General features: G+C 35.7%; 2 protein-coding genes across 9 annotated transcripts in view; one reads left to right on the top strand and one right to left on the bottom strand.

The window, feature by feature from the left end:
- LOC129754674 (high affinity cGMP-specific 3',5'-cyclic phosphodiesterase 9A) overlaps positions 1-17,614 on the bottom strand; it is a 711,945-nt gene that overhangs the window by 37,197 nt on the left and 657,134 nt on the right. The window lies entirely within an intron of this gene.
- On the top strand, positions 3,601-17,585 carry LOC129754679 (uncharacterized). Its single transcript, XM_055750878.1, has 2 exons — positions 3,601-3,996; positions 16,398-17,585. Exons 1-2 carry the CDS (start codon positions 3,891-3,893, stop codon positions 16,850-16,852), a joined length of 561 nt encoding a protein of 186 aa, XP_055606853.1. The 5' UTR covers positions 3,601-3,890; the 3' UTR covers positions 16,853-17,585.

Genomic DNA, 17,614 nt, shown 5'->3' on the forward strand with positions numbered 1-17,614 from the left:
GACAAGCAATTCCAATACGTAAATAATCATATTGCTGAACAAACAAAGGAGGTGGAAATATGCTTGTCGAAAACTAAAACTTTTTGTGTAGAAAACTAAAATTGAATGTCGAAAACTAGATCCTCGAGAGGTTTCAGTAAAAGGATAATAAAAACGCTGTTTTGAAACTTTTGAACAATAAAAAATGTAGAGAATGTAAAAAAAAGGCTGATTCATATAACCAATCATATTTGAAATGAAAAACTTTAGTCAAATAGTTTATTCACATGGTTTTTCTGACAAATCAAGCAAAAACTGTCGAAATCTAGGTATTTTACCCTATTCATTTGATCGCAAGTAGCGGCAAACCCGAAGCAATCGACCATGTGCGCGATCGGTTAAAATCGCGAGTTGATGCGTGGTGATTAGTAATGTCAACCTTTCAGATTTTGTCTGGACCTTCAAGACTTTTTGAACTTTCGTCTGACGTATTATTAGGTTTCAAGACTTCTAGGCTTTTGAGTTTGGTCATGAAATATTTTCACAACAGTAGGAAATTCAAAAGTTTCGTGATAAAATTATAGAAAATAGTTCAAATAATCCACGCACGAACATATGTACGTCCTTATAGCTTGAGAAATCATCGAGCTGAATCAATTGGTACCTTTAAAATATGGTCTCAAATTCATTATTTGTTATTTCAACATGATCGATAACTATACCTGTGTGTAAGAAAAGGGAAACAGGTCGTTTGCCTGATTTTGGCTGATTTTTCTTCTCAAGGCTCCCTGAATTTGGGAAAAAAATGTTGGCAACCCTGCCCGCACCTCAGACATGAAAGCCTTCAGAGAATTGACCCTGAGATGAGAGGATCCACAGGCTTTCGCTTGAACATACGCCAATATAAAATAGTCGAGGGATTGAAATCCAGACTGCTCGGAGGCCAAAGATCCTTCTGTTAACACGTTCGCAGCCACACTCATTTTGGTAGTTTTACTAGAAGGGCCCAAAGAAATTCTCGGAGAAAGAAAAAAAAGAGGGAGAACTCCAAGATTTGAAACATGTGACTTAAATAAGCGACTAACTTGAGTAAGAGAGCGTCTCACGTTATTGATGTGACGGGGCCTCCCAAGAAATACACCCGTCACACGAATATGGGTCCCAAAGCGACGAACGTGAAGCTCCATTTTCTCCTCCAGCTAGGTTTGGTTCCGATTCAAGGTATAGTATGGATCTATCTTGTAGAAAAAACTACATTCTCGGGTTCACCGAAGTTTGCTCAAATCCACAAAAGCACCTGATTCTTCAAAATGTTATTGTGGACTCCAGTATTAACTTTTATTCCAGCATGTATGAAAACATGAGACATCTTCAATTCATTCGGAGCAAGCGCTCCAAATACCATGACTCAGATGAGAAGTTAGTAGTAAACTTGAATTTCACATTCTTTGGAACATGTTTAGCCTTCAGGAGTAAAATATACCTATCCGTACGAATAAAATTTCTCGTCTGAGAACACGACGATAAGCTTCTTCTTCTTCAACTTAGACAGAAATCGCTACGATCGCTAAAGTCCCAGTGCTTTAACACGTTCGTCGCCACGGGACCCATATTCAGGTGACGGGTGTATTTCCTGGAAGGTCCCGTCACATAAAAAAACGTGTGACGCTCTCTTACTCACGTAAGCTGCAGCTGCAGTTTAGCCAGGTGGCGGCAAGCGGCGGCAACGTTACATGTTTTTTCTATGTATCGTGTGACCAACATCTTTTAAATAAGTGGTCGTGAATCTCGTTTTTAAGCTTTTTTTTTATCAGATTTAAGTTTTTTTTTGCCTTGAGAGCATAGGAGACGAAATCTCAAATCTGAGGAAAAAAGCTTAAATCTGTCAAAAAAGGGAAAATCTGAGAGATGTGCTCCAAACGGTTTGAATAGCGTTGCCGCTGCCTGAGTTTAGCCACATTTTGCAAATGTTGAAGCTCTCCCTCCTATTTTTTTCGCTCCAAGAATTTCTTTGGGCACAGCTAGTAAAACTTCCGAAATGAGCGTCACCATGCTCATTGGTTGGTTGGTTTACTAGCCGGGCCCAAAGAAATTCTCGGAGCGAGAAAGCAAAAAGGGCGAACTCCAAGATTTGCGACGTGTGGTTAAACTGAGCGGCTGACTTGAGTAAGAGAACGTCACACGTTTTTTGATGTGACAGGGCCTCCCATGCCCATGGCAACGAACGTGTTCATCCGTTCTGTTATAAAACGCAGCTTTGCTCTTGCCTTTGATGATGCATTTATGTAAGTCATCTTTGACCAATCGTTACATGAATGAATTCAAGATATTTGCATCTATTGCAGCCTTTAGATTGATATCACTGGATTCCACTCCAGTAACGCCTTGACCAATTTCACCACTTTTAAAGTGCGTGCAGACTGTGACAATCCACTATCCGACTTCCTTGGACTTGGACCATCATGGAGAGAACGTTTTACGCGTTAGACAGTCGCTAGATGGCATCCTACAGCCGCCTCAATTTACTTGGGTGATTTTTGGGAGAGAAGCAAAGTGGTAACTATCTCCTTTGTGTACATCTTGCTGATAAAGCTTAATACACCAAAAATAATTTCCTCGAAAATTGTCTGAAACAATCCAAAACAGACTGCTGAAAATTTTGGATATTTTACGGGTCACACTGTAATACATAAATTGTTTTCTGGATCAATCCTTTTATAATACAATTATCATTTTCAGATGGAAATGGATGTAATCGGACAGAAAAGCTTGATTTTCAATCGAAATTGCATTATTTTTTGAAATTCTTTAAAAAAAAAGGTTAAGAGCAAAATACTAGTTAAAACTCAAAAAATTTCATGTATCTTGCTTTAACCGTTCCTAATCCATCGAGAAGATACAGTTCGGGTCATATAAAGCCCTAATTAGGAAGAGCGTTTTAATTTGACTTTATTCTTCTAACTTCATTAAAGCTTGTTCGAATAAGCAATCATTTTTTCAATAAATTTGTAATTACCATGTCAAGTATTTTTGTTCAGCTGACAATTAACGAGCACAAAATTGGCAAAACATTTGTGATCCAGTTTACCCATAAACAAAAACACCGTAGGATGATCCCCAATTTCGTTGATCATTTCTAAATTATTCTCTGTAATAAAAGAGTTTGACTTGTAAATAAGTCAGAACTTGACTTACCCATAAGTCTACGCTAACGACCGGTTAGTGAAGAGCTAGCCACTTACTACCTAGTAGGTACAGTTAAGCGCTAAATCAACAACAATAATAACAAAAACCTGTCACCTGTCATATGTACTAGTAGCTATCCAATGCACGATCATGGAAATCCCCTTTTAACCGGGCACGGCCCAACGTAGGCTAATCGATATGCACTTATTCGCCGTAGATGATCGTACCCGAAGTGACGTCATAGTTCGGCACCGCGCAGCTAGCTAGGAAAAGGCACAAGAAAGCTCCCCGCTTCCGTCATTTTCCCCCGGCTTAAACGTGTCACGACGACACGAGCTCCATTCCAGCTCGCTAGGCAACACGCAACGAACGACCGACCGGCGATGGGGGCGACAAAGCAAAATTGTTCGCGACGCATTGTTTGTGTGTTGTCCAGCTAGGCAGCGGCAGCGAGTGATCGTATAGTTACTTATTCGCCTCATCAGCAGCGACGAGCTTTTGTGATTTTTAGTAGAGTTACGATCGTCGTCGCGAGTGGATTCATCAAAATCAGCACCGTTTAAGTTAGTCACCGAGAAACTTGAAGACCGAAAAAAAACCCAAAGAAAAAGATTCATTTTGGGCGATTGTGTAAACCCCAATTTTTTCAAAAGGTGTTTCGCTTGACGGTTGTTGCAGATACAGATCGGAATTCGTAATATAACTGCCACTAAAAGACACACGCAATGGCCGCACTAAAGTTGAAGCTGCTCTCCGCCTGCTCGGCGTCTCTGGTGCTGTTTGCGATCGTGCTGGCCGTTCCCACAATTTCGGCACAATCCGAGGAGCAAGGTGAGCGTAAATACAGACTGCAGACTACCGGGCGGCCTTGGAGGCTTCAACCCGATGCCTCATGTAACCGCATTTCGTCGACGGACGGTTCGGCTTTACTTTCGCCCATGAGGAGGGGGCTGGGTGGACCCTTACTTGTAGGTCCTCAACAGCACCCCCCTCACGGGGCAGGGGTCAGTGAAGTCACAATTGGATTTATTTTTTTTTTTTTTTTTTGGCAACCTGGTTGCTTTTATTTTGGCAAAGGTATGAATCAAAATTTAAGCATACTAGCAATTATTTCAAGGACTTTTTTTAAATGTGGATACAAGTTTATTTAAGGGCGAGTTTGGAACACGTTTAACGATTTTAGGTTCCTACTAGGGATTCTTCTGAATGAATTTGAGTGACTCTAGATTTCAATGTGAGTTACAGCAGCAAAATTTTCCAAACTGAAATCCCAATTTACATGTTTAAACTTTGCTGTGAGATGTCATTCGAGGCGATCCTGTAGAGTTAAAGGTATAACGAATCGTTGTTTTTGTTTAAATTGAAAGTTTATTTAGTTTAAATACTTATCAAGCAGATCGGAAAGATCAGATAAATCCAGGCAACCATTAATCACTGTTACGAGCCAAGTAAAAACTCAACAGTCCAACAATGCCTGTGAGCCAAATAAGAAAGGGACTAGCTGTGTAGATGTAAGCTGAATGACTGAATGTCATTAGGGGAGAGTGGGGATACTTGATCCCCTTTTCTTATTTTCACCATATCTTTTTGGAAAAAAAATAGCAACTCGCACCCTTTTACATTGTCTGACAGCGTGTAACTTCAAGTTTCTACGCTCCAAAAATTAGAACGACACTTGAACTCATAGATGGACTAGAAGCATTTTCGTGAGAGTAAAAAAATTGCGATATTGTTGAAGTTTAGGGAGACTTGTCCTCTATTGAAGGAGACTTGATCCTTTATTTAGGAAGCCCTAATCCTTGGGAGAAAAAATCAAACAAAACCCCAAGACAGAATGTCTATTGACTATTTTGGTCAGGTTTGTTCTCATTTCACATGTTATAACTGACAGAAGAAGAAAATTCTATAACTTTGTTTCAACGCTAATGACATTGCATACTTAAAGGCGCTATTTTCTATAATAAGAGGAAAATTTATTCTATTAACACTTTCTTCCAGACAATTGTTGGATAAATATTAGTGATTGCATAAATATAAGTAATCTCCTAATCAGCAATGATCACAATCGATTCAGAAGAAGAATATACCGTGTTACACTCCCTCCCTATCATTTGAACCCATAATCAACAATTTAGAAAACTTTTTCTGAAAAAAGTTGCGAGTTTTCCATTGCTTTGAATATATGGATTTATGAAGTTCATATTATACTCTTACGATTAGTATGTATATATACAAATATTTTGGTTATATTTTGACGTAGAATTACGTCTTACGGCAACACTATAGGGGGGCAAATTGAAATTCGCGAACGGATCTCGCGTCACGAAAAACGCCTCTTTCAGAGACATCCTTTCCAGATAACATTTTGTATCGGCTGTGTGTTGGTACACCAATACCAACGAAGTTCGTATTTGATTTGAGCTTGGAAATTTATAAATATAGCTGCGGAGCTGTAGTCGAGCTTCAGTCATTTTGAAAATTTCTGAGATGCTTGTCTTCCGTGTCTGCAGTCTCGGCTTCAGCTGCCGCTTCCCCAGTCAGCACCAATCAACCAAGAATGAGGCCGCAGCAAAACAACAATAGATGTTGGAAAAAAAGCTTCAGTTAGTTGATTGACGCAGTTTGAGGTCAAGCAACGAAAAAAGTGGCTGACATGGCTACAATAGCTGCAGATGTTTCTTCTGAGCCAGTTTGTCCACCCAACCATAATCTTTAACAGTTCTTCTCAAAACTTTAGTTTAACTGAAATTGAGAGTATTAAATTCAAAACAATCTCTTGGCATTCTGTGTGATTTTTTTTTGCACAGAACCTAGTCCACACTAGGCTATTTAAGTTGGTGAGGTTGGTCTTTTTTTTTTCAACAGATTAGCTCCTTAGATGTATCAGTCATGTTTTTCGTTTATGTTTGATTTTCATTTTTGTCTCTTATGTCACGGTAGTCAATTTTTACGATTCCCTGCACTTTGTACTTAGATAGTTCAGTAGATCAAAGCTCTTTATGGAACAATTAGTGGCCCTTAAAAGCACCCAGTATCAGAAAGCCGACATACCAAAACGCTGGATGTTTAAGAGCATTAATTCCTTAATCCGTAGTGGTAAAAAATCTGTAAACTCTGCTTCCTTACTGCTGATTTTCTTCACATCACGAACAAACGCCGTCGCTTACTGCGACCACACGATTTGACGCTCCAGTACCAAATAAAGCTCGCGCGAAGAAGCTGCTGGCTTTTTATAACCTTCCAGCTTGTGCAACACTGTGGTAATTTTCATCGTGTTGGACAAGCTGGAAGGTTATAAAAAGCCAGCAGCTTCTTCGCGCGAGCTTTATTTGGTACTGGAGCGTCAAATCGTGTGGTCGCAGTAAGCGACGGCGTTTGTTCGTGATGTGAAGAAAACCAGCAGCAGAGTTTAGGGGTGTTTACCACTACGGAAAGTTGAATTGATACTCTCAATTATCCAACGTTTTAATCTTTTGGCTTCCTGATATTAATGCCGTATTTGTTTTCATCTGGTGGCCAACCGGTTGTGCACCAACTGCTGTTATCTTCATGTAAAAAAAACGCTTTGACAGCACTTGGTGCACAACCGGTGGACCACCAGGATGAAAACGAATATGGTATAAATGATACTAACTGTTTGTTCCTTAAAAGAGTCTTAATCAAATAAATGATTTCTATGAATGTTAAAAAACAAGGGTTTATGCGAAAAACCTGTTATGCAGGATTTTTTTTTAATTTCTTGATTTTTCCCTGTACCGTGTAAACTTGGAACATTTCAGATTGTTCGATCGGATTTAAAAGGGGACAAAACAAAAAATCCACGACCGAACAAAATTTCAAATAAAAATGAAGAATATGATAGTGAACGGCCTCTTGGGACACCAAAAAAATATTGAAGCTAGGTACTTTAAGGGTTTGAGCGATCAGCATAGAATTGAGCTGTCACAAAAATCTAGTAAAGTATTCGTAATTCTACGATCACAGTTGTGTAATATATAACCTCTTCCAACTTTTTTCCTGTAAGGAACATTTTAAAATGATGAAAAATGATCTTGAAGTCACATTTCGTGAAATTTGTCAAACAAAGTTCTATTACTCAAAAACTTGTTCTGTTCAAATTTTTTAAGCTTAAAGCATTGTTATTTTGCTCCATTTGGCAATTTTTTATAGAACATTTGATCTTTGTAAGACATTCAAGTTTTGTGATATAGCCCATGCTTTCTGCATTTCATTTGAATGGAACATAATCACTTATAATTCCTCTTTTTTGTTGTTATAGAATTTCAATTCCAATGACATACATCTCTGAATGATTCCTAGTTGACGGCAGCTTCGCAAATAACGAACGAGAACAAACTATTGGTATTTTTGAAAAATGAAAAATGGTTTGATAAACTTTATAATTTAGACAATATGAACAAACTTTGTTATGAGGACGAATGACCCAGCTGGTTAAAATCCTATATAAATTAACAAAATTGAATGAAATTTATACCAACACTCAAAAGTAGATTCGTTAGAAGAATCTATTCGGGGAGGGAGTAGGTTAGGATGTCGGTTTTTGGTGACTGATTTTTATCTTTGATTTTTTGCCCAACAATCCACGAATAAAAAAAATCAAATTATGTAAGCACTTTAACGTTAAAAGCTTTGTTATGAAACCTTACGTAAAAAAAATATGCCATTCGCTTTCGTCGAGGGAAAAATCTTTGAAATAGAGTCTGGTAATTTAAACGTATTTCATTTGAGCCAAAAATAAGTTTTTAGAAGAGGCTTCAATTCTTGAAAAATCAAACAATCTTAATGTTCCAAACTCTTTAGCGAATTGAAATATTTTAACCATTGATGATAACCAATAAAATTTAAAAAAAAATAGTAGAAGATGAAAATTGTTTGAATCATATAAGCTTGATGTAAACTAAATCCAATTTTTTTATTTAAGTTTTAAATTTGGCATTTATGAAACTGCAATTATAATAATGTTAAACTATGCACCGAGAAATAAGAAAATTTTGTGCAGATATTTCAGGTAAAGATCAACATCAACAATAATTTACAAAAAAATCAATTCCATAATAAAAATCTTCTGGATGATTTTTTTTCAAATAAAATTTGAGATTTTTGCATAAAACGAACTCAGAAAATTCACTCAAATTCAATTTTTATTTGTGGTATTGGAATTCTGGAAATTAATGTGACAAGATCATTTTTAAGTTCATGATCTAATGAATTCTTCAACAATTTTATGTTGATTATAAAACTCATTTACAAGCTAAATCATTTTCTGAATTTTGAATCTGAATTCTGAACCTGAATTGAAATATTTAATTTTGTATCTGTTTCTGTATTTCTATAAGATTTCTTTAATTTAGGGGAAAGTGGGGTAACGTGTCTTGAGATAGAAATCTTAATCCAAACTGTCATCGTCGTCGCTTTGCGTATTTAAGCATATTTTTCTATATGTTTTTGACGCATCATAAGCGTCCTTTATGTAACCAGCTAAAAAAAAATACATACGAAAATGAACAAGCACTCGAAAATTGCATTGGTGGGAAACTTGTAGTACATCACAAAAATATGATCATAGGCTTATTTTCTCAGTCTTGTCTTGCTCTTTCACATGGAAAGGGAATTTTTCATAATTAACCAAAAAATCACTCAAACGCAACCAATTTTCAAATTATCTCTTGTGAGGAATCATGGGCCACATAATGTGGGGTATCTTGGGCCACCTTTATTTTGGTGTTTTTGTACACATTTATAACTTAAAAAAAATTTACCAGCCTGTAAATTTCGAACACTCATATCAATTATATACGTCTTAATCGTTGAATTTTTGAACGGCTGTCTACAGTATGATTTCATGTTCGTTTGGGGCAAAATGCGCATATGTATGTGTGTACCCAAACGCGCCAATTAACGTTTAATAAGTGTTTATTGATCAAAGTGCCTCCGAAAGTGTTTGCCAGGTAAAAACACTTAACAGATACTACTTCACGGATGGAGAAAAATATTGCCACGCGCAGTGCTGCCAGATAAACTGAAATTCTGGTGAATAGTTTATTTAATTTATATAAAATTTAGGAATTTCAAATATATTCGTTTATATTCAAGTTATGATTTCCAATAAAACATATAAATTTTTTTAAATTGTTGTGTTTAAACTGTATATAAATTTGAACAAATATGAAACATGGTTAAAGGTAAACGGAAATGGCGCGTTTTGCCCTACCTAGACATGTTTATTAAAAATCGTTTAAAATAACAGAAACAAATATTTGAATAAGGAAATTTTTTATTTCGTGATTGAAACTGCAATTTCAATAATGTTAAACGTTAAACTATGCCAATGTTCATCATTGTATCAGATGTCAGGTAATTTTTTTTACTGATAGATGCCTTAATTCCTTACAAAAGTCAAGGCACAAATGGCATGGGTTTAAAAATATTTTATTTATTTTTGCAGCAATTTATCTCATATTTGATGCTAATGTTTTGTACAAAAGGTTTCTACTGTTAATAAGAAGAAAAAAACGTACAGAATTCTTTATATAAGTGTATATCTAGCTAATTATACGTGCAAATATACGTGTAAACATATCGTATATAATGCAGCAAAACCAGTATATACGTATCATTTTGGAGGCCATATATATACATTAGCACACATATTCTTGATTTGGATTGTATTGAAATACGATTTGCACGATTTGTCATGCGAATCTTTCACGACTACCCTGATTCTTTTTGGAATATACTATGACAATTTACATCATCATACAGGTGATTGAGGTTGTAATCTTGTAGGTCTTTGTTTTTTTTTTTTTTTTTTTTTTTTGCAACAATATGAATCTCAATGGAAAATAATTTCCTTTGAAGAGATTCATTATACTATATTTACTATTACACTAATTATATTTACTAATTTTATCAAGTTATGTTCAATAATTTAATAAGATAAAAATACAAACTACAATTTTTTAAAGAATAATAATATTAGAAATTAACGCTACAAATATGCAAAAGGTAAGCAAAACAAAGACTGGTTGATGATCGACTGTTTTAATGGTTCAATTTTTCTTTCAAAAGCTGTATCACTTTGGTTTTGAACATGGAACGATTGGTTATGTTTTTAATATCAGTTGGTAAGGTGTTGTATTTAGTAGGTCCAATAAACGAAATTCTTTTTTGCCCTAATGATGTTGTGGATCGGCTTCGTTGCAAGAAATCTGACTGGCGAGTGTTATGAGTTCGCAACCCCGTAGTAAAATGGAGGTTTTGAATATTTTCAGTTGAGTGTAGATTATCATAGATATATATAACAGTTTGCAAATCACAGAGTTCAGATATTGGAAGAACGTTATGCGTTCTTAAAGAGTATAGCTGAAAGGTAGGGAATAACAAAGGGAGTTTTAAGATGTTTTTCAAGCATCTATTCTGGAGCGTTTGAAGTTTCTGTAAGTGAGACAAAGAAGCTCTTCCCCATATCATAACAAGGTAGTTCAAATGAGAGTGAATAAACGCAAAATAAAATTTAAAGAGAACATGTTGGGGAACAAAATTTCTCAGTTTCCAAAGAACACCGCAAAGAGGAGTAATTTTTTTTTCCAGGTGTTCAATTTGACGATTCCATGAAAGAGTTTCATCTAAGTAAATTCCTAAGTATTTGAAACAACTAACTCTCTCAATCGTATTACCATTCATAGCTGGGTCATTAGTACGAGGCAGTTTTTTATGTGAAGAACGAAACAACATGTATTTGGTTTTTGTATAATTAAGTGAAAGTAGGTTTGAATTGAAATATTTTGAAAGCAGTTTTAGGTCGTCTTCAATGTGCTGAATTATAATATCAGGTGAAGTTTCTGAATAAAAAATTGCTGTATCATCGGCAAATAAACGTGCTGTGCCTTTAAGTTGAAGGTTACATAAATCATTTACATATAAGAGGAAAAGTAATGGCCCGATATTACTCCCTTGTGGTACACCGATATCAATATTTCTTAATTCGCTTCTTGTATTTTCAATAGCCACAAACTGCTTGCGATCTTCTAGGTAGCTACGAAGGATATTATTTGCTGTTCCTCTTATCCCGTATTTATGCAATTTGGACAATAATATGTCATGATTTAGAGTGTCGAAAGCTTTTTTGAGATCCAAAAACAATGCCCCAACAACATTTTTTGACTCTATTTTACATATGATAGATTCCACTAATTCTGAGATGGCAATTTGAGTGCTCGAGCCTGATCTAAATCCATATTGCAGTTTATAGAGTATATTGTTCTGATTTAGAAAGTCTACAATCCTATTAACAAGAAGCTTCTCGAACACTTTACTAAAAACGCTTAAGGTCGAGATAGGACGATAGTTATTGACGTCAAGCGAATCGCCAGCCTTAAAAACAGGGATAACTTTCGCAATTTTTAGACAGTTCGGGAAAACTCCTGACTCTAATATTTGGTTAAAATATTGTGTGAGTATGTACGAGAATGTTTCATGGTTGTTTTTTAGGACATTAACAGGGAAGCCATCTGGTCCATGACCCTTTTTATTTTTAAGTGAAAAAATAACTAATCGAACCTCGTTTACATTAGCGGGTCGTAAGAAGATTGTATTTTCTACCTGTGCGATATGAGACAAATGATCATTTTCAGTGTCTATTGGAATCTCTTTAGCCAGGTTCTTTCCAATTGTGGAAAAATGTTTGTTAAATTTCTCACAAATCTGTGTACTATTGGTTATAACACCTCTTTCATCTGAAAGGTTGATTGAGGAAGTCGTTTTAGATTTACCTAAGAGCGTATTTATGTTTTTCCAGAGCTTAGAATGCGGAGAATTATTTAATAAGCGCTCGTAATAGAGCCTTTTACATTCTTGTTTTTTTGCACTCACTTTTTTATTTAAATGAATTAACATCTCTTTCAAATTGTTATCATTAGGATGCTTTTTTGATCGTTTTAAATAATTATCTTTTATTTTGATGAGTGTCCACAGGTCAAATGTCATCCACGGACAGCAATTACCTTTAAGTTTTACCCTTTTATTAAGTGTACGAGTAGAAACTTTCACAAAGCGATTGTAAGTTGATGTGATTTCTTGTAGGCCTTCATCAACACTTTCTGGTAGTTGAATACTGTTTAAATAATTCACAAATAAGCTGTTTAGTTTAGCGTAGTCAACTATCTCTTTTCTTAGAATTGTTACATTTTTATCACCTAATAAATTGAAGGACGTGAGTATTTGTAGATGGTCACTAACATCAGAAAAGATTGTATCATTTTTCAATCGATCTAAGTCAATTTGCTTCGATATTACGTGATCTAGAATATTCCGAGTTGTTGGCCTAGTAGGAAATGTGTTTGTACAAGCGTATCCAAAAGATTCTAAGATAGATCTATATTTTGCTACGGTATTCAAATTAACCAGATTCACAGGAACGTTTAAATCACCTACAATAAAGCAGGAGTGATTATCAGCAACAGACGTTAGAAGAGATTCAATTTGATCACAAAACTTGTTAAACGAAAATGCAGGGGGTCTATATACGCCATGAACACAAATTACTTGACCACTTGTACAGATTTCGACACTTATTCGGTGAAAGCCATCAAAAGTTATATTTTCAGTAGTTTTAAAATTCAAATTTGTTTTTATATACATAGCTAGGCCTCCATATGGTTGATCACGGCAAGAGAAAATAGATGTATATCCCGGAATGTTGTTAATACAACAGTTATCTTTACCAAGCCAAGTTTCACAAATAACAATAACATCGATACAAACATTAAAATGATCAATAGTTTGTAATATGCAATCAAATTTATCTAAATTATTCATACTACGTACATTCCATTGCAAAATTCTAAAGGATCTTGAATCATTATTAAAACTACTTAAATTAAAATCTTCTACATTTTCGTGGTATCTATTAATTAAACTATCCATTGAATAAAATATATAAAAGTTTCAAACAGTTGTAGATTTAAGATCTTATTTTGATCGTGGATCAGCATTGTTCCTTTTTCGTTTGGGTGAAGGACTTTCATTTGGAATCGTAGATGTGTTATTTCCTTGCTGAGTGACATGCATGCTCATATAACGATTCATTTCGAGTTTAGTTTTAATTATATCAGGTTTTGAATTTTCTGTTTGTTTGACCAGAATGGCACCATTTCTTCCGGGCCAGATGTATTTGGCTCCAATTAAATCTTGATATTCGCGCAATTCAGTTAGAATTTCCATAGATAAGGGCGTCAATTCATCCCTTATTGTGACGTTAAGCGCTTTACCATCAACTACTAATAAAGGATCTATTGAAGAAGAGGCAAGTTTCCCAAAAAATTTTTTTTTACTAAAAATTTCTTCTTTTATGACTGTATCTTTTAATAAAACTTTGATCGGTGGACACTTTTCATTGGGTTTGTTCGAGGATATTAACCTAACAGCGTTTAAAATGGACTCAGTTTTAAGCTCGTTGTTTAATGTGCGATTGGGAATATCTTTATATAGGATATTTTTAGTAACAATATGGAAAGTTTGACGACTTATTTGATCGTCTTCTGCGACTTGAGCACAGGGCTGTCATTTTCCGTCAGTTGAATAAAAGTAAGATTATTTCAAAGAAATGCATTCTCTCTGTCAAATTCAAGTTCATATCGTACAATTTAATATTTGCCTGATTGCAGAATTTTTTTCAACGTTCATGAAGTTATTGTAGTACCTGGACTTGGTCCCCTAACGATACGATCAGCAGCTCATGATGGTTCCTCGACGATATATCTGAATTCAAGAGGATTTGCTTCAAAGGCATTAAACCAAAAGCAAATCGTATATTCCTATAACTAAAATCTTTTAAATCGTAGAACACGTCATCGATGATCTAAAACAGACCAATATTCTGAAGCCTCTTACGATTCCAATCATCGATGTCTCATTATCATAAACGATTTAATTGAACTTATTTGTATTCTTTAACGATTGCCAGACAAATACGTTTTACGAAAATCAGACATACGAATTTATTTGCATAGTTATTCGGTCGTTTTAGCAATCTTGTTTGATAAAATAATGTACTTTCTGCTAACACCTGGTTATTATGATAACATAAATCGTATTTCATATTCAAAATAATCTTAATTTCCAACTTTTTCTATGCACAGCACGACAAAATCTGTCAATCACCGCTGATCATCGTATATCGGTCGTTTAAGGGATTTTTTGTTAATTGTCGTACACAAAGGTCGAGTTCATATGTACAAAAATACGAGTCTCTCTTCTTGTCGTAATATAATCATGCAATGCATTTAAATACGATAAAGAATATGCATATGCAGATATACGAAAATGAGTTCAAATGACATTCTATACGATACGATGGCCTGGGAGGCCAAACTCAAGAAAGCAACCGTTGTGCTTTTTTTTGTGATTGATTGGTGGCAGAAAGCCTATGACAAATACCCCTCTTCTTTTGATTAAGTTTAACTAACTTGAGTTCAACTAAAATATTTTATCGCTCATCTAGTATAAAAATTGGGGATAATTTTTTTTTACAAGTTCTTTATTTGAAACGGCTCATACCTTTAGCATTTAAGGAGCTAAACTCGTTTTGTATTCTTATAGTTTGTACGCTTAGCTTAACCTGGAACTGTAACACTGTCTAGGAACCGTCAACAGGTTTTGTTAACTTTTTCGGTCATAACCAAATAAAAAAAAACAATTGTTTAGACGAAAATGGAGGATAGAAAGGGAATTATGAAAACAAAAAGAATTACAGACGAAGATCAATAGCTTTCAGGAAAAGATGTAATTCGAACATTGGGGATAATTATATGGCAACAAATTAAAAAAAAAAATTTTTGTCTAAGGCCATTAAATTCAAAATCATTTTATTCGAAAATAAAATATCGTCGCAAGAAATGTTTTCAAATCAACAGCGTTTAAAGTATCATCAATAAAATATTTTTGGAAATCAATGAAAAAAACAATCGCTCTGATACATATTTTGTTGGGAAATGATTTTAAAGCATGGGACATATGTCCTTAAAAGTTTTTTAATGATATCATTCATACCACCACCACCCCCTCCTCTCCCCTAGGTATCACATTCGGTTCAGATTTTATATCTAAAAACCATAAAATGTAACACACTGCTTTATTAGGCTGAGTCAATTTGGGGTCATTTTTTAATTTTTCAAACCCTGGTCTTAAAAGCTTCGTTTTGGTCCAAAACTCATCCATGATTTTTTGCAGAAATTTTAAGTAACATTTACATGAGTAAATTTCCACTTTTTGGTTTGTATGGGAAAATTTAATATTGTGTACTGAAAAATCATCATCATTTTTGTTTCTTCTATGGAACCGAGCCTTCTAATAGTTTTCATGCCAATTTATAAATTCTCAAAAGGAAATTTTCCACTGAACAACTTTGTCGAGTATCATAACTTCGTATCTTTTTAGACAAAAAAGTTATAAGCTTTTTAACAGGTGTATGTCTTATGGCATTGATAATCAATAAATCAATTGACATCACTGCTGGGTGCCTAGCGAGATGTTGCAAGACCACTTTTCATATAATACTGAGGAATTCTGCAAAAAAATCATGGATGAGTTTTGGACCAAAACAAAGCTTTAAGACCTCAGGATTTAGGAAATTAAAAAAATGACCCCAAACCGACTCAGTCCACTGCTTTATCTCACCCTGAACGTGTTATGCAATAATTTAGTGGTCTCTCAAATAACTTTACTTTTCGAGCGTCAAAAAAAGAGAAAGAATCAAAAGTGTGATAATAATTTTTTTTACATTTAATTTTGATCTTACTGTTTTCTTAATTTAAAATTTCGTTTAAACATGTGATTGCGAATTTTCATTTTTAAGTCATAGCACGTTTACAACATGAAAATTAATGTTTCCATAAATCAAATTTAAATGGCATTAAAATCATAAAAATGTGGCATTTTCAAAATGTGAGCAAAGAACTCTCTTACATCAAGATTCTTTGCATGACACAACAAGGCACGCTCATCTCAGCTCAACCGCAAATGGTAATTCGTTGTCCCAATATGAATACCTAATCACCTGGCATGGGACTTAGACTTTGATGACGGCAACTTTAGAGGCATGTCAAAATTTGAATATTCCAACAACTTTCTGCCGATCTTCGTGTCGACCTTGAACTTGTCTTGGATCTCTACTAAATCTATGATTATTTTTCCGTTTCGTGTCTCGTTTTCAGTTGATGATGCCCAGACAAACAACACGCTCGACTGCTGGAGCTGCATAGGCCGATACCGCACCTGGACCGATTGCCAAAACTTGAATGAGCGGGAACCTTGCGACGTGGATCCGGCGACCGGAGAAGTTTCCTGTATGTTGTCCCAGATCCAGATCGTACGGCCGGATGGAGCCTTGCGGTACCATCGACTTTCCGGGTGTGCCTTGAATGAAACAGGACTTCAGACGGCATTCCTCAATTTGTTCGACGTGACTTTCGAGGATGATAATAATGTAACGCTCAATCGATTCGAGGTGTGCAAGGGCGAGCTGTGCAACGTGATGGACGCTGAAGCCTTGAAGGTGGGATCCCGAAGGGTTGTCCAGCTGAACGTGATCGATGTAAACGGGGCATTTGGACGGGGTCCCCTGGTGGGATTACTGGTTCTAGCTGTCGCATTAACCCGATGCTGGTAAAATCAGCCGGCTGAACATTTACATGTAGATACACTAATTACTACTAAGCTCCACCCCTCAAGCCCACAAAACATCTCTAGTTAAGATAAGTGACTCAGTGAAAAAACAGAACGAGAAAAAAAAAACACAACGAACCAGGTGACGCGCGTGCGTGATTGATGAGCAATCTCTCGGAGTGCGCCGGAATTTCCATCAAGCTCTGAATGAATTGGAACTGCTGCTGGCTGGAAACTTGGCAGTTTGTGTGCAGATAATTGATTCCAGTTGTAGTCGTTATTGGCATGTGTTGAGCTGTGATTTCGGCGTCTAGCTAAACTGAACTTGAGCCAAATGCCGCCAGCAGCCTCTAAGCGTCGTCGTCATCGTCTTTTGCTAGTCCGTGTCGGACCACTTGAGGCTGTCGTCGTCGGAGAGCAGACATGACATGGCAGATGTAACGAATTTTCCGTCCAAAAACCGTGGCCTCCATTTTTTAAATATGTAGGTCCAGCCCACAGAGGTCGAAGAACTAGCTGGAGCGTGAAATGAGAATTTGATGTGGGTTTAAGCACCCTTGAAGAACCAAAACCCATCAAGAGGAGCTCATCCGTCGAAGTCGAGTTTTGCTCAACGTTTTATACAAATCTAATTTAGGCAAACCTAGGTTAATGAGAAACGCAACTTGGTCGATTAGTTATTTGAAATCCAGAAACAATCAAAATAAAATAATTTAAAACAACATTAACAGAAAAAATCCAGCATTTTCACTTTTAAAAAGCGATA

The sequence above is a fragment of the Uranotaenia lowii genome, chromosome 3 (genome assembly GCF_029784155.1).
Source record: "Uranotaenia lowii strain MFRU-FL chromosome 3, ASM2978415v1, whole genome shotgun sequence".
Taxonomy (NCBI): domain Eukaryota; kingdom Metazoa; phylum Arthropoda; class Insecta; order Diptera; family Culicidae; genus Uranotaenia; species Uranotaenia lowii.